The following is a 25,996-nucleotide window of genomic DNA, read 5'->3' as shown; positions in this document are numbered from 1 at the left end:
AAATATGTCATGGAATGATTAAAACAGTTCGGGTGGCCATACACAGAATTCTCATTCGACCGACAGTTATTTCTTTGACTCCTCCATCAACATGAATGCTCGGTCGAACGTGCATGTTTATTTCAATAGGGAGAGGGGAATAATCTTCAGTATACCAAAGCATTATTGGCTTTCAGTGTAAAACTGCCAGGCAGTCTAATAGGGCGTGCCCTAGGAACAGCCTAATAAGAATACAGCCATGGCAAGCCTGGGGCCTTTGTTAAGCCCTGGCTACCATGGCAACCCATCAGAGTGCTGCGGGGCAACGATGGGGTGTCAGATGGAGCCCTTGCTTTGTCTAACCACCTAGATGCCGCTATTGACCATGGCATCTTGGGGGATAATCGTCCGAGATCAGTTACATCCACTGCCGATGGCGCGGTCACAGTTTTGGAGACAGCACCATCCCACGGACGTAACTGTATGCCCGTTTGCAGGAAAGCATAGCTAAAATGGACGTACAGCCGCTACATCCAAACAGAGAATGAATAGTGTTTTATTCAACCGGATCAAGAGTCTTCGGCTGTTTCCATAACTACCGCTAAAGTGAACAGGGAGCCGTGTATAAGAAACACCAACCTGAGCTGTTCCATTTTCTCCATTGTGATGGGCCCTTTCCCAAGGACCTGGGTCATCTCTTTGTACAACTCTTCTTGAACACCTTCTGCAGTCGTCAGGAAATAAATGGCCCATGTGCACACTGCAAAATAAAGACAATGGGGGGATCAAAACTGGTGCAAGGCAAAAGTAGAGTAGTTACCTGTGACAACCAATCGGGTTGCTGCTTCAGTTTTCCAAAGAGCGTCTTAAAATTGAAAGGTATAATGTGATTGGTTGCTATGGGCAACAACTCAATTTTTGCCTAGCACTAGATTTGATAAATATCCCTTTTAAAAGCCACCTACAAACCACACTGCCACTCTTCAATTTACTAAAAAGTTATAAACATGTGTCATGTACTTTATGATTAAATTCCTCCAATTTTGAATACCTCTCCTTGCGGTCAGTGAATGGAAACAACATTGGTTACATCTGGAGGCTGAAAACCTGTCCTGATCACATCCAACTGATACAGCTGTACAGCACATGAAGGGCTTGTCCACACACAACGGAATTGCTGAAGAAAATTTCTGCAGCAATTCCGTTGAAAGTCTAAGGCTTTCCGCTGCGGCAAAAACGCACCATTTCCTGCTGTTTTTGCAGCAGAAAATGGTGTGTAAATTGCTGCGTTTTTCCCAATGTTAGGAGATGGAGACATCTATGAAAAACGCAGCAATTCTGCACACTTTCTGTAGCAGGAATTGACATGCTGTGGTCCGAAAATTACGCATCGCAGGTCAATTTCGGCTCGGAAATTTTACGCAGCGTGTGGATGAGATTTGTTAAATCTCATCCTCAATGCTGCTAATGTATTCTGCTGCGTTTTTTTTCGTCCGGAAAAAACGCGGCAATTCCAGAGAGTATGGACGAGCCCTAAGCAAAATAAAGCTCTCTCTTGAACCTGCACCTGTGTTAGTTTGACATAAACATAACCGATCCTCAGCCACTGGATGTAAAGAATAATGTTTCCAATCTGACAAGCAGAGATCTTGAAAACAGAGAAATTAAAACACAAGGTATACTGGAGACTTACCCAATACTCATTATTTTGAATGGGTACTGTGTAATGCTTAATACTTCCTGCGGTGGTGCTGCAGGGATGTAGAACACTTACCACTAGGCTTCCCCCACAAATTACAGCTGATCTTCGAGTGTGCCAGCAGGGGGACACTGAGCAGCTTATTGTCAAGGTACTCCAACAAGTAGGGACTGTCAAAAGCGGAGAACCCCTTTAGATGCCTTTCACAAGCAATATTAGGTATTTCTGATAGCCATTGCAGAATTAGACGGAACCGGTCACTGGTTTTTAGGGCACTAAACCACCAGAATGTGGTTAAACTGCTGGGATTAAGCATCCTAAACATGTCCCCCTCAAAACCATCCATTTTAGCATTTTGTCTACAAAGAAGATATATATTACAGTATGCGCTGTATGTAAATTATCGGAGGAGAGTCTCGAGATGTGTTCAACATGCACATGCTCAGATAAAGCCAAGGCCAGTACCCCCGGAATCATCCCAGGACTCTTCTCTGCTACATACAGCACAAGATAAATTGTAGCTTCTTTTTAGACAAAATACTAAAAACTGATAGTTTTGAGAGGGACATGTTTAGGTCGCCAAATCCCAGTAGTATAACAAGCTGGTGGTTTAGTGCCCTAAAATTAAGTGACAGATTCCCTTTAAGGGGGCAGAGTAGAGAAAAAGGACACTTCATGTAGACCTGCCGTTCCCAAGAAAGGAACTTGACATTTTGGATATGACATTTGATGCATTTTCAACAGAGAACGGTTCCGTGGTCGTTTTACATGTCCCAAATCAGTCTTACAGACACAAATAACATTTCTTATTTGTGCTGGTAAACGGGGGACATGGCTTTCTTTAAAACAAGCATGAATCGTATTTTCTATACACCTTGTCGAGAAAAAGGTACATGCTAAATGGCAAATCCCAACACCGTACTCGACAATAGCAAATCTCTTCCAATATGTTCACTCCCAAACCTACATGCATACCATTTACGTGGTACACCGAAGAGAGTAGTATGAATGTCTAGAGACAGGGACATCCCCAGCTTTAATTAAATGGCGAAATGCATAAGTATAATTGCAGCACCCTGCCAAAGAGCTCCAAAGTCATGTACAAAAATACCAGTGCAAACCCTTCCACCCAAAACTATGCAGGTACGCATTTGCATGAGGGTCAAATTATCAGTTGCTACAAACAAGATCATGACACAAAAATATTTTTATCTAAGGCTGGGTTCACACAAAGTTTTTTGCAGGAGGAAAATCTGCCTCAAAATTCAGTTTGGAATTTTGAGGCAGATTTTCCTCTGCCTGCACGCCGATTTTCGCTGTGTTTTTCGCCCGCGGCCATTGAGCGCCCAGGCATAAAACGCTGCGAAATACGCTCTCTCTGCCTCCCATTGATGTCAATGGGAGGTCAGAGGCGTAAACGCCTAAAGATAAGTCTTGTCACTTCTTTTTCCCGCGAGCCGGTTTTTCCGCTCGTGGGGAAAAAACGCCTCCGCCTCCCATTGAAATCAATAGGAGGCATTTTCGGACGTGTTTTGCGACCCGGTTTCCGCGTAAAAAAACCTCTGTGTGAACTCCCCCTAAGGGTCTTCGATTAAATACTCGGTTTCTATGGGGCTGCTAGTCTCAGAAGGTGACATATTATGCATCATACTCAACAAATCCAAGTTTATAAAAAACAAAAACATATTACCTGCATCTACTATGGATTTACTACACAGCATCCAAGATGCAGAATAAAAAAATCAAACACTATTAACTTATACTGGCAAAAAAAATACTTACAGTATAGTGTAAGTAAAGAAATGCAAGCCTTTGGAGAGGCTCTTTTGCAAAAAAAAAAAATATACAAATATTGTACACTGTACCGCTTAGGCTGGGTTCACATGGTACAGTCAAAACGTGCTTTATTTGCTGCGATCGTGGCAAAACCGCCCTGTTTTTAATAGACTTGTGAAAATCGCGTGTTTTTGCTGCAGTTGCGGCAAAAAAGAAATTTTTTGGTGGAAAAACACATTGACCACACCGTGTGAAGCCACCCAGGGGCTCTGTTCACATTTGCGTTGGAGATTCTCTAAGGGGGCCTCCATGTCTGTTCCGTTAAAAAAATGCCTGAAGAAATAGGGCAGCATTGTTCTGGTAAAACGACGGCCACGCTGACGGAAACCCTACGGAACCCATTAAATCCAATGGGTTCCGTCAGGCACTTTTAGTGTCCGTGATGCAACGGCTCTGGCACTTCTGTTTTTTTCATGCTATTGTTCCTATGACGGAACAGAAAAACTGAAAAACTTAGCAAAGATGTGAACGAAGCCTTTAATGAAGAAAAAGATAAAACTAATGTTTATCCTTGAACTTGATCAATCATAAGAACAAACAATCAAAAGGCATTGCTGACTAGCACACTTTTCACGTTAGACCAGTTGCTAGGCAACAATGCCGATCCTCAGGCGTCGATTTTTCAAACCACCCATAATTCATAGGTGGTTTCAAAAGTCATCCTGTGTAAAGGGACCTTTACTGTACTGGTCATACAAGATGCAAAAATATCTGCCGATCTATACAATATAGCATTAAAGAGGTCAATGCCACACACTTATCCAATAACAATCCCCTCAAATGTCATCTTCCGGACAATGGCCTCTTCCAATCATGGAAAGGCTGCCGTTATTTTAGACAATTTTCCCAGAGGGCTGAAGGGCCCAATCTAGTTCGGAAACTTATATTACACTAGACTTCGCTGTACGATCCACAGACCATGTCTTATGGCTCAATACATATAGTTGCTAATGTAATACACTAAAAAGAAAATTTAGTGCAGTGAGAAAATGTTGTATTATGTATGTTGTAAACACTTTTAAATTGGTATTTTGTTCATAGACGCTGTGTGCTTATAGTTTTATAATAAAAAAAACACAAAGCACCGCAAAATTGCACCCGTTTCACCCTGATGCAATTTAGAAGAGAACGTGCAAGTAACGGTTATTCCAGGATTATCAGTATTGATAGATTAAAACTTACAGTTTGCTGTGATCACACAACCCGCCAAAGAGAAGATCATGCAGTCTTCTAGGACCTGGAGAAAACAAATCTTTAGATTCTGCAATTCTGACAAATAATGAGATGCAGTAAAGAGAAAATTCAAACTAGGTCAAAAGGAAAATGATCTGCTGAAAAAAAAAAATAACCAGGTTGCTGCAAAATTGCCTCAGAAGACCCATGTAGTTTGCACATTTTGACTTGAAATAAACATGAAATACAGCTTAAATAGGGCAGAGCATTGGCAAAAACCCCCAACACCATTTTGGTGGTAAAGCAAAGCGGGAAGCCCCACCATGAGTGATGCATCAAACAATACCATGTCGTATTCACGTTAAACAATTATTAATGGAGTTTACAATTACAGGGGTACAAATTGTTGTTAACTCCTTATGGGTGGGTTCAGACGTGGCAGATTTTTTTCTGCTGTGAAGCTTAGTTACAGGCTGTCATGCCCATGGCCGCGGGCAGTCAGGCTCACTCACCTCCTGACGGCCGCAGCCATGGATCTGCTCTCTTCCGCTTACCTCGGCCGGGTCCCGTAGGGTGCGCGCGCACACTCGTGCCTGGTCTTAAAGGGTCAGCGTGCACACCTGAGTTAAAGTCAAAATTAGCCCATGAGTACCCTGGACTATAAGAGGGACCCAGCCCCTTCCTGCCTTGCCTGAGCGTTGTTGTCTTACCTCTCCTAGTGTTTCCCAGTTCCCAGTGTTTCCCGTTCCTGCTACCTGTAACCTGTATCCCGCGCTATCCTGGTCAAGTGCGCTGAAGTCGTACTGTGCCGTGTTCCATGCCTGTAGCCTGCCTGCTGCCTAGTCCCAGCTGAGCCTGTTTTGCTACTGTCTGAGCTACCACAGGTACACTATACGAACTACAGACTGTGACCTGTGTCCTGCCCAGCTGCCATACCGTCAAGGTGGTATGGCCCAGTAGGCCCACGTACCCAACGTGACACAGGCACATTTTAGCAATATAATGGGCATGCTGCGTATTTGAAAATCTGTGCTGATTTTTAGCACTATTAATTGATACGGTTTTGAAAATCCTATCCCCGTATTGTATGTAAATTGTCACAAATTTTTGGTGTGGAATACACTAAAAAGACGCCACATCTGAACTAAATGCAATCATCCCCCAAATATTGAAAATTACACAATCTACAGAAAACTCAGTGATGAATCTATGATAATACAGTGCCACACTGCTGACCCAAAGGTATGGTCTGTGCCCACTTTCTAATATTATAAAGTAATGTGGCAATCTTGTGTGTCAGTCTCCAGTAGGCAGGGGTCTAATCCCCAGTGACTCAGCAAAAAAAATATGGTCCAGTCCTTGGTGACCCAGAGGGCAAAGGTCACCATGGACTCACTCAGTGCAGAGAGAAGGCATCCATTTTTTTGCAAAAGCTCTCACAGAACATTGAATGATCGTGTTAAACACATATGCCTCACTAGAAGAGTCAGCTGTTCCCTCAGCTATGCATTGTTCCCGCCCTGGGGCATAGTTGCATTAGAGCCCTATTACACCGGCCGATTTTGCAAGCGCCGACCAACGTCTGCTCCTGTCACAAGGAGCTATGTATGAGGACGAGCGCTCGTTATTCCAATCACTCGTCCCCATACATCATCATCATCATCATCATGTCGGCAGCGCGTTTCACTGTTTACGTTGTTTTACTTTTTTAAAACTATACGATCAGCAGATGAACGAGCATTTGCTCCCTCATCTGCTGATCACTGCCCTGTTTACACAGGGCAATTATCGGCAACGAGCGTTCTATAAACATTTGAAAGTGAATTTTTTATGTATGTATGTATATATATATATATATATATATATATATATATATATCACACACACATATATATTTATATATATATTAAATCGGTGTGTTTTGTGCAACTTTCTAATTCGTTTTTATTAAAAATTATTTTTACTATTTGAGATACAGCTGCTTTATATTCTCTACACAGAGCAGCCGTATATTACGCTGAGTCCTGTACTGGTCATGTCAGCGGGACTAGTGGGTTCAGTGTCAACGGGTCCTGCATGTCTCGGACACACCGGATCCACCTGTTATACATCAGATCTAAGTTCATAACTCAGATATGATTTCAATAATTTTTGATTATAAACATTTTTTTTTTTATGTGACTATCCATACAAAAAAAATGAAATATTCTACTTCTTGAACTGGCCACTAAAGCACGCACAATATGTTGGCATTTCGAATTTCTGCAGCATACCTGTCAGTTTTGCTGATTAGACAGGGACAGATTGAACAGAGTCATGTCCATATTATTATAGGGTCGAGGATTTAATGACAATTCGATTTTACTGATTGAAGCCTAAATAAGGGCGATAATAGCAACACACCACACACACACGGCTATGAACTGTATGCAACTCCCGTGTTACTCTCTGGGCAGGGGGCTATACTCCATTTAAGCTGCCATAAAGCACAAACACTGATGTACTGTATTTAAAGAAATAAAAAGTATATGACCACCCCCACAGAAGTTTAAAAAAAAAAAAAAAAAAATGCTACAATATTCAACAAATGAAAGACATTATTTCTCTTGTACATAGTTAAATATATAGTGGACAGTCCCTTTAAGCCGTGTAGGAGAGAGTGCTGGTTGCCGACTCACCTGCTTGTCACTCAGGTTTCCTTGTAGCAATGAGTCCATGAACACATATCGGCCAGGGTTCTTCCCTCTGCGTTCTTTTATGGCTTTCTTCAGCACAGTTTCCATTTCCATCAGAGCTTAAACCACAAGGGGTAAACGGTTACTTATACTGTCATCGGTAGTAACGTGAAAAGTATTCTGGACATCCTATAGATACTATGCATGGAATCCTTTGCTGGCAGTCGCCTCTATGTACCCAACCACCGACGTCTGGCCTGAAGAAAGGCATATTGTCACCCAAAACGTTGCTTGTTCACATTCGGCAGTGTAATCAATACTTTTACTGGCAAGGAACCCCAGCGAGCGGGGATTCTATTTTTCTAAACATGTTTAGAGGATCCATGGCAAAGGTATCATGAGACAGACGCACCTGACTAATAAAAGAAGTGTTATTATTGTCCACCCTATTGCGTATTTTAATGAGGGTTAAACACATCAGCACTGGAGAGACAATAAAGGAACTCTATAAACAATTTAAGAGGAAAAACAAGAAAACATTTCTTGAAACTTTTTTTTAACAACATTACGTCTGTTATAAAAAATATATATTTTTTAATATAGAACGCAACAAAGGAATGTAACAAGGGACTGCTTCCGGTCAAGCCGGAATCTCCACAAGCGCTACACATGGGGAGCGAAAATAAAAATGATATAGTAAGTTGTGGAACTTGAGATTTTAAGCACTTTTAGAACATGTAAGTAGTAAGTAACAAACCCCTTTGATTGCTAGGACAGTAATTCATTTACCACAAGTGGTGAATTCCGGGAATCTGTAAGGCCAAGGCCAGACTACAAATTCAGTTAAGCAATTCCAGCCAGTGTTAGAAGACACTCCAATGATACATGCAAATGCCACTACCAAGTATCTCTGTGTCGCATCGGCATGTAAAGTCTGACTCTCTGATACTTTTTGAGTAGACACATTGGGTTTATTTATTGCGGAAACAATAAAGTGTAGTCAACTGCACTATTATTTCCGTGAAAAAAAAACTGGAAATTGCAGAACGGAAAACACTTGCAACGGAAGCATTACCATTGAAATCAATGTTAGTGCAAGCGGAAGCTATAGTTTTCGTTTGGCTTTCCATTCATCGGTTCCTTTGACATTATGTGACTGATGTGAACACAGACAGAGTTTAAAGAGGCTCTGTCACCAGATTATCAAATCCCTATCTCCGATCATTTTTGCCCAAGTTATGAGCAATTTTATATTTAAGCAAATGAGTTTTTAAATGGACAACTGGGCGTGTATTGTGTTTTTACCAACTGCGCGTGTATTGTGTTTTTACCAACTGGGCGTGTATTGTGTTTTTACCAACTGGGCGTGTATTGTGTTTTTACCAACTGGGCGTTGTGAATAGAAGTGTATGACGCTGACAAATCAGCGTCATACACTTCATCGTTCCCACCCAGCTTCTTTCACAGCAGACACACAGCGTGACTTCACCCACAGGTCCTTCAACCTTGGCGTCGGACAGAGAAGATACATTGGCTCCAGCCGTCCGAGAAGGTAATATGCTCGTCTCTAGGGAGTTTACTATGCTTACCTGCACATGGTGATGCTGCTGCAGATTCAACTGTACCCTCTGACGCCTGGAGCCGATGGGTCTTCTCTCTTCTGACGCCAAGGTTGAAGGACCTGTGGGTGATGTCACACTGTGTGTCTGCAGTGAAAGAAGCTGGGTGGGAACGTTGAGAAGTGTATGACGCTGATTTGTCAGCGTCATACACTTCTATTCACAACGCCCAGTTGGTAAAAACACAATACACGCCCAGTTGGTAAAATGAGAAAACACGCCCGGTTGTCCATTGAAAAGCTAATTTGCATAAATATAAAATTGCTCATAACTTGGGCAAAAATGATCGTTTTTCAAAAAAAAAAACCAAAAAAAAAAAAACTTTGCTGTTATCTACATTGCAGCACCGATCACATTCAATAGGAGATAGGGATTATATAATCTGGTGACAGAGCCTCTTTTAAACTGCACTTAAACTTAGTTTCTTTACTGTAATATCATTGTAATACAAACTTACTGAAAAAAAAAAACAACTCACCATTTTCATATTGTTTTTTTCGACTGGGACTCCTTTCTATTGAGCCATCAAGAAAGCCCTTTCCAATCTCAGACCAAATCTGAAATATAGGTAACGTATATTCATATGCATACAATTTCATATTTAGTTTGCTGGCTGACACTTAAGAGTTTACTTCTAACGTGGCATGCTCAGATAACAGATATAAAGGAAGTAAATTGGTGATTATCATTTCACAAATGGTTAACTGTGATCCACAAGATGTACAAATGTTTGCACCATCATAAAAGGAGGGATTGCTTCGTCTCTAGTAACAATTCTAGAGTATTTTAGCCAGTACACAGAAATTACCGCACTTGAATGGAATTCTCACCTTCACTCAAAGCCTTATTCACAGGTCACATATGCCTTTCTGTAGACAGACCAATAATTAAAGTAACTTCAACTTTGAATAGAAGTAATTTTCTCATTTCAGCCCCACACACACACAGGCAGGCCAATTTCTAAGATAGCTAATAAACGTAATCCTAAGAGGAAATCTACAGTAAGTGAACATAAATACATAAAAATCCTGAACATGTCCCAGTACTGCAAGTCAGCTACATTAACAGCTAAACAATACACTATAGTAACTTTACTTGTATCTGTCTATTTGTTTAGAGAATGGGAAGACTTTATATGATTGTCAGGAAAAAAATACTGGTGTAGAATGGTTACATATGTCTGTGTATGAGGAATAACACTATTCTGGCCATTATATGACTTGTATTCTGCTTTTTTTTTTTTTTAAACAGTTTTCCCCTCTGCAGGCTCTTTCTCCAATTCAGTTGGCTCACAGTTAGTGGGCAGAGCCTAAGGGTATGTTCACACGCAGTGACTAAAAACATCTGAAATTATGGAGCTGTTTTCAGGTGAAAACCGCTCCTGAATTTCAGATATTTTTTTAACAACTCGCGTTTTCCGCGACTTATTTTACGGCCGTTTTTCAATGGAGTCAATGAAAAACGCCTCCAAAAACGTCCCAAGAAAGGTCCTGCACTTTTTTTGACGAGCCGTCATTTTACGCACCGTATTTTGACAGCGACGTGTAAATAAAGGCTGATGGGAACAGAACATCGTAAATCCCATTGCAAGCAGATGTTTGTAGGCGTAATGGAGCAGTTTTTTCAGGCGTAATTCGAGGCGTAAAACGCCCAAATTACACCTGAAAACACAGTGTGAACATACTCTAACTGCGATCAGGTCTTCTATAAACATAGAAGAGGAGAATCCTGCTCTCCTATCTCTCGCTCTACCACATATATAGTAGCTGCAGCAGCATGGAGAAGATTATACAGCAGTAATGAGAGGTGTAGCTGAGAATCCAGCACTGGGGTGAAACATAACATTTACCAGGAAGCTTTCTCCTGCTCACCCTCCCATAGACTGGTTTGGGCAGCGTGTCTGTGTGTCTCTCTCTCCTCCAGCTCCCTCCTCCTGCTCCCCCTCTTCTCACCAAAAACTTCTATGGGCAAGCTGTAAAGAGACCCCCCCCCCCCCAACTTCTTGCAGTCCATCTCCTCTGCATCCAAGGGCGGATTTTGCTTGAAAACAAGGGGGTGGACAGCAGATTACAGGAAGGCAGACACCTAGTGGCAGTAACTTCACACAGAATTTGCAATGATGAAACTACATTTGAACAGTAAGTAAATTACAAAGTTGATATATATCAGGTATACTATTAGATTAGCATACGTTGTTTGAATAGTTAGTGTCCATTTAGTAGTGCTTGAAAATTACAAAACAGCATTTACTTATCACTTTCTTCTATTGTTACTATTTATTACATATTTGATGAAACATCACTGCAGAATATTTAAAGGGTAACTAAACGGTCATAGCGACATGTCAGAAGTTTTGATTGGTAGCGGTCCGAGCACTGGAACGCCGACCAATCGCTAAAATGAAGCGGCAGAAGTGCTCACGCTGAGCCGTTTTTTCCGGAAAGCCGATGTAGCGGTGTACGGGTTCAGACTTTTTATTGAGCCCGTACATCGCAACATCGATTTCCAGAAAAAGCCGAACAGAAACAAAGCGGCTCAGCGCTAACACGATTGGTGGGGGTCTCAGTGCTCGGACTCTCACTATGACATGTCAGAAAGTTGTTGAACGTTTAGTTAGACCTTAAAGAGGCTCTGTCACCACATTATAAGTGCCCTATCTCCTACATAATGTGATCGGCGCTGTAATGTTTAGGTCATAACTTGGTCAAAATTGATGGTTTTTCTAAATAAAAACCACTGCTGTTATCTACATTACAGCGCCGATCACATTATGTAGGCGATAGGCCACTTATAATGTGGTGACAGTGCCTCTTTAATAACTTACATAGGTTCTGGTTAGTAAAGCTTACAATGCAAATGTATTACTACAGGTATGCACACACAGTAGGATTAACTTTTCAGGCAGTTACTTAAAGGAGTATTACAGTTTCAGCAAAAAAAAATTTTTTTTTACAATATACTGTACAAGAAGTATCAATTCCTCCCAGATTGCAAGTAAGCCATGAAGGTGCCTACTGAATGGCTGCAAACAGAGATCTTGAAACCTTTGAGGAACTAATACAGTGTATATTGGAAAATTTGATAACTTTTTGTTACATGGAATAACCTGTATTTGCTAAAACCACGACACCCTTTTCATTTACCATCAATTGACTACAGGGCTACATGTGTAAACTTCATGCAGGTGGTGCTCTGAACAAAATATTGTTTCCAGGAACCCAGCACAATATGATATAATACTAATAACGGTGTTCTACAACAGAAGGGTAGTATTATCTCTTTAAAATACAGTTTTCACCTTATTGCTCACAAGCACAAAAATCCTTTGTGTGTCATAGCACATATATAATACTCACAGTATCATGGTTTTTGCGGAACCGGAGAACCTCCTGATCATCTTCAAAGATGCTGCCCATAGCAGTCTGAGTAACAGATTTCATAGCAAATCCGAGCATATGTTGACACAGGGCCACGTGCTGAGATGGAGGGATTGAACTCCACTTTGATAATAACTCCTCAGAGAGCTGTAAGACAAATATAAAACGCTAAAGAAGCAGCTAAGCCACAAGTGTCCACATCCTTTATTAGCTATTTAATTTGAAGAGTGTCACAAATGCTTACTGAACATGAACCTTGGGAACTTCTAGTTGTCCTGAAAATTCACTCTTCTATTCCACATCACACAACACATAATGGTGCACACATTAATAAAACTAAAGCTGGATTTGTGCTATTCTAAAAATAATTTCATATTCATAGATTTTAACAGTAATCAGCTGTTCCTCAAGTTAAAGTGTACCTAACTTTTCAGGAGACTATTTTAGAATAAGCGGTCATATGTGTGTGTACATGTGGAATAACACGATTTCTGGCCATTATTTGACTTGTATTCTGCATTTGTCAGCAGTTTTCCCCCTCCGTAGACTCTCTCTCTCTCTCTCTCTCTAGTTCTCAGTTGTCCCTAAACTTCACTAAAGAAGAGGGAGGAGACTAGCTACTACGATGTCTCCCATACACAGCACACAAAGAGGAGATCCTGCTGCCCTATCTCTCTCACACACACACACAGAAGCATCAGCAGCATGAAGGACATTCTACAGCAGTGATGGGAAGTTTAGCTGTGAATCCAGCACTGGGGTGAGAGTAGAAAACCTACTAGAAGCAGCTGCAGCGTCTGTGTCCCTCTCTCTATGCAGCGGCTTCCTCCTCCCCTCTTTATAGAGACTTTTAAGGGCAGCAGCTGTAACTTGATCTCCATGTAAAGCTGAAAATCCATATCCTCTCTGATTCCTCTGTACATATTTTAGCAGTGAAGTCAGTGAGTGATAAGTGCAGGAAGCAGGGGGGAGACTAAAACAATTCTGATAAGCAGAGAAAGAGGCATTTTCTGTAATAAGATGTATTACAAAAAGTTTCTAATTTTCGCTTGTACTATTGATTTATGGAGATAAAATGGAAGGGTTAATCTTTAAAGAGGACCGGTCAGCTCTCATGACATGTCTATTTTAGTAAATACTTGAATTTCTCATGAAATAACAATTCTGGAGAACCTTTTGTTAGAAATCTGCCATGTGCCAGTCCTCTGTTATTACTCTTGGAAATTTATAAATAAATTCACAGATGGGCGTTACTATTCCCTTGTCTGTGCGGTGTGTCCCTACACAGTCGGACACTGTTAGCACTGATTGGACGGTGCGAAGTGTGTAGGAACACGGCCCATTGATAAAGGGAAAATTTTGTTTTCAATTTATTCTTACATATCCACGAGGAATAACAGAGGAATGGTACAACGCAGAGTTCTCAGAAAATATGCTCAAGAATTTTTATTTCATGGTGAATACAAGTGTTTACTTAAATAGACATGTAAGGAGAGCTGATAAGACGTCTTTTAAAGAGGCTCTGTCACCACATTATAAGTGCCCTATCTCCTACATAAGGAGATCGGCGCTGTAATGTAGGTGACAACAGTGCTTTTTATTTAAAAAAAAAAAAAAACTATCTATTTTCACCACGTTATTAGTGATTTTAGCTTTATGCGAATTAGTTTCTTAACGGACAACTGGGCGTGTTTTACTATTTACCAAGTGGGTGTTGTACAGAGTGTATGACGCTGAACAATCAGCGCCATGCACTTCTCTCCATTCATTTAATCAGTGCATAGGGATCCTGCTAGATCAGTATGTGCTGTCTTATACTGACACATTAACGTTACCGAAGTGTTTAGACAGTGAATAGACATTCCTTCCAGCCAGGACAGGTGGTCTATTCACAATCCCGACACTTTGTTAACGTTTCTGTGGTACTTACAGCAGAGCAAAGCGTAATCTCGTTGTAACCTGTCATTTACAGCGTGATCTCACGAGATTATGCTTGCTCTGCTGTAAATACCACAGAAACGTTAATGAAGTGTCGGGATTGTGAATAGATATCCCATCCTGGCTGGAAGGAATGTCTATTCACTGTCAAGACACTTCAGTAACGTTAATGTGTCAGTATAACACAGTACATACTGATCTAGCAGGATCCCTATGTGCTGATGAAATGAATGGAGAGAAGTGCATGATGCTGATTGGTCAGCATCATACACTCCTATGTACAACAGCCACTTGGTCAATAGTAAAACACGCCCTATTAACAGATCACTCCCTGCCCTATTATCAGATCACCTTATTAAATTATGAAAAGATTAGATACCTTTACTATCACACTGAAGTTACTTTGCAAAGACTTGTTGATGCCATTCTCATACAACTTCTTCTGCATATGACTTTCAGATGCTTCTCCAATAACTCCTGACTGGTATCCCAAAAGAGACTTCAGCATCGTCTGGAAGGGGTCGGCTGTGATGTAAACAGATGTGACATGTTTATAAAAACCCTTAAACCCTTGTAACCAACGTATAGTAAGACTTCTTTACTCCAGCGTTACTAGGACCAGACAGATTCCAGATGATATTCGGGATTATATAAATCAGTCATAGAAAAGTAGGAAGGCCGTCCAAAATAAAACGCTAGAACAAAATACACTACTACTTAGTTGAGAGGTCCCATAGTTGGCTATTGCGTCTCCGTATTCTGCTACGATTACAGATTACTTAGTATCTTTCTTTTTTATTTTACCAGAAAGAAGTGCTGAACTATTAGAATTTCTGGACGATTGGATACCTGATTAAAGCAAGTTAAACCCTGCTCACATCACGTTATTTTCCTTCTGTTGGAGGTATACATCTGGGGGAGTCCCAACGTATACCTCAGACGGGAGGCACCGACGTATTCCACTGTCTAGGCATACAGTGGGATGCATCACCTAAACTACGCAGGCACATCACTACTTTAATCACCGAGCCACGGGAAGCCCCTGACGTCACAGTCCATATGACAGTGATGTCAGGGGCTTTGAACTATGGAGTCCCCGACCGGAGCATCGCAAGCGTTCTGGCTAGGGACTCCTATCTTGGGAAAGCCCTTGACATTGGCAACCCTCTGCCCGGGGATTCCACTCCTAGAGTGAGCCCCTAACTTCACTGTCCATATATGAACAGTGATGTCAGAGGCTGTAAACCATGTACTCCACGGCCAGAATCAAATATATACCAACACAATGGAGGCCAAAAAGGACAAAATGTAGCCCTATGGACAAGTTTAGTGTGTACCTAGGGAGCTTTCCCAACGTACCCGTAGTGCCAAAATGTGATGTGAACAGGGCCTTAACTGTACAGCATTATTATTCATTTTAACAAGACAAGTGATCTGTGAGGAGACTGTAAATGTATGGCTGGTCTTATTGCACTGAACAGATATTTGACCTCAAGGGTTTTCATCGTAGCTTACATGATCTTGTATATTGATATTGTAGTTTATGTTAGGTTGTACCAGAACTTTGACTAATAAAAGTCAGTTTATATGCGGCAAACCACAAGCTGTTCTTAGCTTGTCAGATGTCAATGTATCATTTATTTTATATTTGCTTCAGGTATTTAAAGGAACACTCCAGAAAAAAACGAATTTCCTGTATTATGCCTAGTACAAGGCCTGAAGGGGCAATGCATGACATCTTTCTTTGGTGTTCTTTGAATCTCGTGCACCTCCCCCCTCAGACCCTGAACTAGGCAGAACAGTGTGTCAGTTTTGCCTGGAGTGTCCCTTTAAATTACTGTTTTTAAACAAACAAAAACAAATGAATACTACGTCTTATTTCTCACATTAAGGCTTCGTTCACATCTGCGTTGGGACTCCGTTCATGGGTTCCGTCTGAGCTTTCCTTCAGGGGAACCCATGAACGGAATCCAAACTCAAACATAGGTTTCCGTTTGCATCACCATTGATTTCAATGGTGACGAATCTGGTGCAAATGGTTTCAGTTTGTCACCATTGTTTAAGGGTTCAGTCGTTTTGCCGGAATCAATACCGTAGTCGACAATGGTATTCACTCCATTAGATCTGTTATCTTTCTAGTGCGGGTTAGTAAAATTAGTCACCGGTCATCAGCAACACCTCCGACTTTACAACCTTAGCCTATTCTGTGTACAAGCATCTTGATCTTCGGATACACTCACACAGCTGTAATATGGCTCCGTGGGGGTTATCATATAGCCAAATATTCAATCATGAGAAAGCACAAAACATTTTTCAATAAAAAGTTGTGTGAAATGTATTACTTGTAAAAAGTTACGGATACTCACATGTCTTGTTTGGATTAATGTGTTGTCTTAATAGATCCAGTGACCCAAGACTAACTACAAGCCGTCTACCAAACCAGAAGGATGCCAAGGGACCAAACTTCTCATGTAAATTCACCAGGAACTCATGTAGACTTCCTTTGTTCACAATGTCCTGCAGATTTCCATCCCTGAAAGGACAGAAAGACATTACAGTTCATTATCCTGGTACAGAATCTCGTGAACCTCTCTTGGCAACTTAAAGAGGCTCTGTCACCAGATTTTCAAACCCCTATCTCCTATTGCAGCAGATCGGCGCTGAAATGTAGATAACAGTAACGGGTTTTTTTTTCTCAAAAACGAGCATTTTTGGCCAAGTTATTACCATTTTTATATTTATGCAAATTAGTCTTTCTTAAGTACAACTGGGCGTGTTTAAAGTTATGTCCAACTGGGCGTGTATTGTGTGTGTACATCTGGGCGTGTATTGTGTTCGTTACATCTGGGCGTGTTTACTTGTTTTACTAGCTGGGCGTTGTGAACAGAAGGGTATGATGCTGACGAATCAGCATCATCCACTTCTCTTCGTTACCACCCAGCTTCTGGCAGTTCACAGACACACAGCATGTCCTCGCTCATCCGACGCAATGAAGTTCCTGTGGGAGGAAGTGAGTGACGTCACAGCGTGATCTCGCGAGGACACGCTGTGTGTCTGTGAACTGCCAGAACCTGGGTTGTAATGAAGAGAAGTGGATGATGCTGATTCGTCAGCATCATACACTTCTATTCACAACGCCCAGCTAGTAAAACAAGTAAAAACGCCCCGATGTACACACAGAATACACGCCCACTTGTACATAAGAAAGGCTCATTTGCATAAATATAAAAATGGTCATAACTTGGCCAAAAATGCTCGTTTTTGAAAAAAACAAAACGTTACTCTTATCTACATTGCAGCGCCGATCTGCTGCAATAGGAGATAGGGGGTTGAAAATCTGGTGACAGAGCCTCTTTAAGCTGCTCATGAAATTAGAATAGCTGTTGGCCAACAGCTATTCTACCGACTCCCCAATATGCCATGAGTTTACATGGGGAGAGAGGAATAGGCCTCTGATAGACCCCTCTCGCAGGTCCTTATCCTCCGTGGAAACAAAAGGAACAGGCATGTTGAAATCACATTATTAAGGGGTCTCTCTCATGAACACAAACCCCTATTCATATGCCCCAGTAGGACATACAAATGTCAGAGAGAGATCCCCCCTCTAGTCAAAATGGTAAGTCGCTCTGTAAGCCATTCAGATGATGCTCTGCCATGTAATACTACAATGTCCGGCTGACCTCAGGCTTCCCCTGCCAAAATCAGCTGTTTGCTGAGGGTGCCGGAAAAAAGGGCTCTAATCTGAGCGGGGTTGCCACTGATGAGGGGACTGGAAAATATAATGATCATTAACAGGTAACTCACTTCTCTTCCGTAGGGGCAAGTCCAGGTATACCACATGCTTGTCTTGACGACTAAAAAAGAAAAAACAAAGAAATTAGAAAATGTGAGGAAATGTGAGAATCTTCTGCAAATAATTGGATTAGTTAAAAACTAGGAGTTTCAGCAACAAATCAGTTAAGCAAAACCTGCTGTTAGTAAAAGAAAGCACGCAACATCTGCACACGTGGTGCCGCTACAAAGTAAGTAACACACAGTGAACGTAGCAAAGTCAAGGGCCCAGAACCGAGAAGCTGGAATCCTGTCAGACATATCTGTATATTTCAGGAAAGGCCACTCTGGCATATTATTAACTTGTAATAACACATCTTTCTAGTCAGACTACACCAGTCTCCCAGTCACGGCTACCTTTCCTGAAGGATTCAATAAACAGGTATCTGCCATGTTAACATGTTCTCCGATTGCATAGTATGTTTATCCCACAACTTTCCTAGGGTTATGTCGCCTATGTGCACGGCTGTTGGGAAAAAAAAAAAACAATTAGGCCTCGTTCAAACGTTCGGGATTTGACACAGATTTCAGGGTGGAATCTGCTTCGAAATCTGTGTCAAATCCGAGGACAATCCATCACATGCAGCGGAAAAAAGCGCCACAGCTTTTACTCCGCAAAAAAATAAAATACAAAAAAATCCGCTAGAATAAATAGCATGCCACCAGAAAAGCTGGAGGATGAGCCACACTGGTATTTGCCTCATTCAATGGAGGGGATCCACGTGCAGATCTGTGCCACATCAAAATGCACGTCCGCAGCAGAAATCAAGAGAGTGTCAGCACCATGAGATTTCTGCCAGGGAACCTGTAGTAAATACATGTCGGATTTGAAGCCTAAGGCTGGGTTCACACGAGCATGTTACGTCCGTAATGGACGGAACGTATTTCGGCCGCAAGTCCCGGACCGAACACACTGCAGGGAGCCGGGCTCCTAGCATCATAGTTATGTACAATGCTAGGAGTCCCTGCCTCTCCGTGGAACTACGGTCCCGTACTGTAATCATGTTTTCAGTACGGGACAGTAGTTCCACGGAGAGGCAGGGACTCCTAGCGTCGTACATAACTATGATGCTAGGAGCCCAGCTCCCTGCAGTGTGTTCGGTCCGGGACTTGCGGCCGAAATACGTTCCGTCCATTATGGACGTAACATGGTCGTGTGAATCCAGCCTAACTGATACCTGCAGTGATAAGGTCACTCTGCCCAAATTGTAATGTCTTGCCCATCTTAGCTTTCTACAAGTTTGGCTTATAAATCTTATCCCCTAGGCCTTATTTAGGCGGAGATTCCACAGTTTATTTTCAGCATCAGCCATGACTAAGGACGCGGTTAGCGTTTGAAACGCGTAGGCTCTACCTACTTCAGATATCTTTTCCTCACACTACCAGGATTGCACACTCTCAAGCTTCCATCCTGGTGTTTTTCTTTTTTAATAGAATTTTTTCATTAAACTTGGAACTTCGTTCCATTTTACTCCATAAATCTACGCTGGATCCAAATCCTTCTGTTTCTATTACAGTTTATTTTCATCACGTTTTTAGTTATGTAGCAATTTTCATGTGCTTCCTAATTGCTGTAAAATACACATGACAAAAACTGCATGCGTTTTACTTTATTTTTTACCATGTGGTTATAACAGGTGAAGAAAATATGTGCTTCATCTAATAACCGCACAGGTGAAAACCGCAGCGATTTGTCGTAAACCACATGAGGTTTTTACAGCAATTAAGAAGCACATGAAAATCGCTACAAAACTGAAAAAAAACTAGAATAAAACGCCCTGTGAAATCTCAGCCTAAGGCCCCATGGCCACGACCGTAGAATTCATCCGGAATTACTTTTTATTGCCCACGGACACCTTCCCATATATATTTTGCGTGCATGGGGCATAAATGTTAGGATTGTCCTGTGGGCATCAATTGATGGTATTTGAAGTGCCACATGTATTTTGAAGGGTTTTTTCAAGTTCAGGAAAAAAAAAAAGAAGCAGGAACAGTGTTAATAAAATAATCAATACTCACCTGATAAATCCGCCGCCGCACAGGTGCTCCTTGACAATCTTTGATTACTTGGCTGCAGCGATGAAATGCTCGTAACGCCAATTGATTGATGCAGCCAATCACTGGCCTCAGTAGTCTTGTTGTGCACTGCTAAGGCCAGTGATTGGCTGCAGCATTCATGCGGGTATGGATACATTGCTGCAGCTGAGTAAACAAAGACCGGCAGGGAGCATCGAAGGGATTTATCTGGTCACCATAGGTAATTTTATTATTTTAACACGGTTTCCGCTCCTTGACAATTTTTTGCTGATCCCCCCCCCCCAAAAAAAATAAAGTAATAAATAGAGTCACTAGTTAAAATTAAAGCAGATCAGTCAAATATTTACGCTGTCTGAGGACACCATAAAGTAGCGATAGACATGCTTGTTTTTAGCGTGCTGTCACGTCAATTAAAGGGGTTATCCGGGATGCAACACTTTTTTCTTAGGGGCTGCAAATGAAATAAAACAAGCAATACTTATATATCCTTGCCCCCGGCGATCCAGCGCTGTCGATTCAGCGGCAATCTCGCTGCTTGTCTACATCATGTAGCATGTGACAACTGCAGTCAGAAGACTCAGCCGGGCTCTTTGGTGACAAATGGTATTTCTGGCATAATGGCTGAAATACAACATATGGCCGCTAAGCCCCACTGATTGGCTGCATCAGTCACATGCTACGTGCATATAAACAAGCACCAGGACTGCCACCACCGCTGGATCGTCAGGGGCAAGGATAGGTAAGTATTGCTTTTTTTGTTTTACACTTCCCGGATAACCCCTTTAATGTTCTGTAGGAGTATTTAGAACTTAAAGGGGTTTGCCAATCAGGGACATTTATGACACATCCAATGGATATGCCATAAATATCAGATAGATGCGTGTTCACCTCTGGGACCTATCTCTATAACAGGGCCCCCTAAAACAAGTTCTACCTTTCTCGGTTTCCTGCTGCTTCCCGGACCACTTCGTAATTTCCGACCATGTAATTAGGAAAACAGCAAAGCTCGCTGAGCTACGCTGTTTCCGTAACTCCCATAAAATTAAACTGCTTTTACGGAAGCAGCGTAGCACGCGAGCTTTGCGGTTTCTGTAACTGCCATTCGATTCTATGGGAGTTACCAAAACAGCGTAGCTCAGCAAGCTACGCTGTTTTCGTAACTTCCAATTGTGTAATCAGGAAGTCGCCCGAGAGGCAATGGGAACCGATAAAGGTAGAACAGGTTTTAGGGGGCCCCGTTCTAGAGACAGGTGCGGGTCCCAGAGGCGGCCGCGGGACCTGCATCAACCTGATATTTATGGCAGAACACATAAATGTCCCTGATGGGCAAACCCCTTTAATACCAACGGCGCGCAGCCAGCACCGCAAGTATTACTCCAAGTATTTTCCTATGTTCATGCTCCTCTGATCCCCCCCCCCACCCCCGACACTTTTCTCCCTATGCAAAGTAACATTTAAGGGTAAGTTCACAATGAGTTTTTTTACACTTTTTTTTTACACGGAAACAGTGTCGGAAAACGTGCCAAAAGACGGCCCGAAAATGCCTCCCGCTGAAAAATGCAGCGAAAATCGGCGTGCAGGTAGAGCAAAATCTGCCTCAAAATTCCAAACGGAATTTTGAGGCAGATTTTCTGCCTGCATAAAAATCAGTGTGAACCCAGCCTTAAAGAGGCTCTGTCACCAGATTTTACAACCCCTATCTGCTATTGCAGCAGATAGGCGCTGCAATGTAGATTACAGTAACGTTTTTATTTTTAAAAAACGAGCATTTTTGGCCAAGTTATGACCATTTTTGTAGTGCAAATGAGGCTTGCAAAAGTCCAAGTGGGTGTGTTTAAAAGTAAAAGTCCAAGTGGGCGTGTATTATGTGCGTACATCGGGGCGTTTTTAATACTTTTACTAGCTGGGCGCTCTGAAGAGAAGTAACATCCTCTTCTCTTCAGAACGCCCAGCTTCTGACAGTGCAGACCTGTGACGTCACTCACAGGTCCTGCATCGTGACGGCCACATCGGCACCAGAGGCTACAGTTGATTCTGCAGCAGCATCAGCGTTTGCAGGTAAGATCGACTTACCTGCAAACGCTGATGCTGCTGCAGAATCAACTGTAGCCTCTGGTGCCGATGTGGCCGTCACGATGCAGGACCTGTGAGTGACGTCACAGATCTGCACTGCCAGAAGCTGGGCGTTCTGAAGAGAAGTGGATGATACTTCTCTTCAGAGCGCCCAGCTAGTAAAAGTATTAAAAACGCCCCGATGTACGCACATAATACACGCCCACTTGGACTTTTACTTTTAAACACACCCACTTGGACTTTTGCAAGCCTCATTTGCATAACTACAAAAATGGTCATAACTTGGCCAAAAATGCTCGTTTTTTAAAAATAAAAACGTTACTGTAATCTAAATTGCAGCGCCTATCTGCTGCAATAGCAGATAGGGGTTGCAAAATCTGGTGACAGAGCCTCTTTAAGGGTCTTCCCACTAAGAACATTTATCACCTATCAAAAGGATAGGTAATAAATGCATGACCGTTGGGGGGCCCCCCCATCACTTGGACCCCACTGATCTCTAGAACGGAGATCCCGATCCCATATAGGTGGTAAATGTGCTTATTGGAAAAGCCCCTTAAATCTTCTAGTTTTTTTTTCTATTGTACCATTTCTCATCTATAGCTATTCAATGAATACCATTAGGCCGTGTTCACACGTCTCGGTCAAAGACAGTTTTTTGCAGATTTTCCAAAATTGTGCCATTTTGCCTCAACTTTGCTGCCTAGTCCTCTCCAAACTTAGGCAGATTTGACTTTTGGGAGCCTGGGATTTGTCTTTAGGGACCCCTGTGTGGGATGGGAATAGATGTGGACTTATTCAAGGCTCTGTTCACACTCAAAGTTTGCCAGTTTTTACAGGACTTAAGTTGAATTATTTCCGCCCCATTGACTTATAATAGGGTCATCAGGTTTATGATTTTTCCCGGATAGAGTAGTGAATCTGACAGAAAAAAAACTAACAAGTGTGAACAGAGCCTAAGCCAACAAGTGTATGTACAACTTGTCTGAAATGGTGATAGGGTGTATGACTGCTCTTATGACAGCAATTAGGCTCTGTTCACATCTGCGTTGGGGTCCCGTTCTGACTACACTATTGCTGCCGGCAAAACGACGATCCGGTGCACAAAAGAGACAAACGGAAACAGCAGGCACCGGCTCTGTCACTATTGAAATCAATGGTGATGGAAACGGAAACCTCTGTCAGTTTGTGTCTGCTCAGGGTCCTGTTCTGACGGAAACCTCAGATGGAATGTCAGAACGGGACCCCAAAGCAGATGTGAACAGAGCCTTAATAAACTAACAATCTAGTACTTAAAATGTAAAGTTAAGAAAAACAAAACACAAAATCTGCCCCCTGCTGATTACAGAGCTGTGTGCCAGCAGCCACAGATAGAATATTTCTTAAGAATCAACACGCAGGCTAAATTGCCATTCCATAGGCTAAGGCCGGGTTTCCACGTAGCGTAAACGCTGCGGAATTTCCGAAACTGAATTCGGTTCGGAAACTCTGCAGCATTTACAATAGCAGCAAAGTGAATGAAATTTAGAAAATCCCATGCCCATGCTGCGGAAAAAAAGACGCAGCGTAAACGTTAACTGGACCTGCGGTGCGGAATTAAATTCCACAGTATGTCAATTTAAGCTGCGTTTTTGTTAATTTTCAGTTGCAGGTTTTCCCCATTGAATTAAATGGGGGTGCAAAACCCGCAACAGAAAGCCAAGCGTCACAGTTTTTGCGGCGTAATCACAGCGTTTACACCGCAAAAATTGCAACGCCGGAAGAAACAAAATTAACATACTTACCCAGAACGCCCACCTTCTTCATGCAGTCCGGCCTCCTGGGATGACGTTGTGTCCCATGTGACGCTGCAGCCAATCACAGGCTTCAGCGTCACATGGAGGCCGGAGTGAACGTCAGAGGAGGGAGGGAGGGGGTAAGTATGATCGGCTTTCCTCCGCAGCGAAATTTCCGTCCGAAAAAATCGCACCACAATGTGGTGCGATTTTTCGGACGGAATGTCCTGCGGGTTCCAGGTCGGACACGCTGCGTGATTTTTACGCAGCGTATCCATCCCGTAGGAACCCAGCCTTAGGACTGGGCTACACCTAGACTTTTTGTAGTGCTACTGATTGATACTGCTACTATTGAGCGACAGCTACGTAAAGTCCAAATGAATATATTGAGCTGCATGCAATCTTGGACTGCAGCGGTCACTCAATAGTGAAGTATCATTCTGTAGTACTACTACAAAGAGCCTAGATGTAGCCCTGGCCTTAGAAATCAACAATTTATATCAATGGCTACATTCTCGATTATAATCAGTCTTTTCACATGACGTACTCTTATCGCAGTTATAAATACTCAGTGCGAAACACGATCAACCCTACTCTATACTGTTTATACAGTTGGGCGTTGAGTGACGTTCTCTGCACACTTTGACTGGTTTATTGATGTAGTTGTTTCTTTTGTGCTTTTTTCGTTAGTTTATACTATGTACACTTCTTTGAAGATTTTATTTAAAGGCATTCTGAATTGCTACAGTGAAATTTATTTTAATCCAGCACCCAGTGAACCAGAAATGCCACTTATCTGGCATGCTGAATTAGTAGAAATTACCTCCAGTAGTGTCACTACGGCCGCTTTGAAATCACGTTATTACACTACGTTTGACCTATGTGCCGGGTAAAGTTCCTGACGCATACATAAAACATAGACTATAGTTGTAGGCATTCAACAGGTAAGTCATGAACTGACAGATAACAGATAACATTATAGTCTATGGTTGACACTATTGGGCATCTGTTAAACGTTTCTGTCACCCATAGACTAGAATGGTATCCATTTAACATATATGTCATGAAAGGCTATTAAAAAGCTCATGCCAAATACGCTGAATGTATGCCATACAGTGGCATACGCCACACATAGGCACCCATGTTAAATTATACCATGCAGAATACTTTCCTTACGTGATTCTGTTGTATGGAACAGCTTAGTGTTTTACGCTATTCCATAGTTCAGGCTAATGGGACAATATGGACACATTTAGCACGTGGGATAGGAGTTTGCCCGACGTACTCGCTGAATGAAAGAAAAAACCGTGACGTGAAGGAGGCCTAACTGTGGCGTGCGCCTAGAAGTGACCATGTAGGCCCCGGAGCCTGCTCTTACATCTGCATGCTATGCATTAGGATGCCAGGTCATAAGGTAAGCTGTAGATCTCTACTTCCAATAACCCAGTCCAGTACCTTGGTGGTCACGGGCACGCTGGATTGATAGTGTTGTAAAATACAGGAACTAACGAGTTGGCAAAAATGGTACTCTATTTATCAAGGTGGTGCATGTGGCCGAATATATTTGGCCCAATGACCGAAGATCATTACACACATTTCTCTTTCTAGCGCCACCTCGCGCTGGCATACATATACACCAATGGTTTGTGCGGATCATCAGATCACATAATATATTTAGGACACACCATGACAGTACAGAAAAGTAAATAATCTGCTCATAGATTGAAACAAATTTAATACGATATGCGCTCCCTGCTGCTGTGAATGAAGTGAGCGGAGAAAATACTGCAATAAGATGAGAGGCATTGCATAAGCAGAAGACAGACTGCCATAAGCAGAAGACAGACTGCCATAAGCAGAAGACAGACTGCCATAAGCAGCACCTGCATTCTGTCGATGGCTCTGGGAGCGAAATGAGGGTTTTTCTGTTTCCACCTTGCTGCACGGCTATATCACCTAATTCCTTCCACTTATAAAGTGTGCTTTC

General features: G+C 42.2%; 1 protein-coding gene across 1 annotated transcript in view; it reads right to left on the bottom strand.

The window, feature by feature from the left end:
- The window catches only part of CYP20A1 (cytochrome P450 family 20 subfamily A member 1), a 55,139-nt gene that overhangs the window by 28,744 nt on the left and 399 nt on the right, over window positions 1–25,996 (bottom strand). Inside the window, exons 2-9 of the mRNA XM_075829794.1 lie at window positions 18,101–18,150; window positions 16,663–16,829; window positions 14,676–14,821; window positions 12,338–12,505; window positions 9,460–9,538; window positions 7,366–7,481; window positions 4,697–4,751; window positions 619–739 (exon numbers count right to left, since the gene is read on the bottom strand). Coding sequence (XP_075685909.1) covers window positions 619–739; window positions 4,697–4,751; window positions 7,366–7,481; window positions 9,460–9,538; window positions 12,338–12,505; window positions 14,676–14,821; window positions 16,663–16,829; window positions 18,101–18,150 — 902 coding nt within the window. The remainder of the gene's footprint in view (window positions 1–618; window positions 740–4,696; window positions 4,752–7,365; window positions 7,482–9,459; window positions 9,539–12,337; window positions 12,506–14,675; window positions 14,822–16,662; window positions 16,830–18,100; window positions 18,151–25,996) is intronic.

The sequence above is a fragment of the Rhinoderma darwinii genome, chromosome 6 (genome assembly GCF_050947455.1).
Source record: "Rhinoderma darwinii isolate aRhiDar2 chromosome 6, aRhiDar2.hap1, whole genome shotgun sequence".
Lineage (NCBI taxonomy): Eukaryota > Metazoa > Chordata > Amphibia > Anura > Rhinodermatidae > Rhinoderma > Rhinoderma darwinii.
This window is presented reverse-complemented; position numbering and strand designations above follow the sequence as displayed.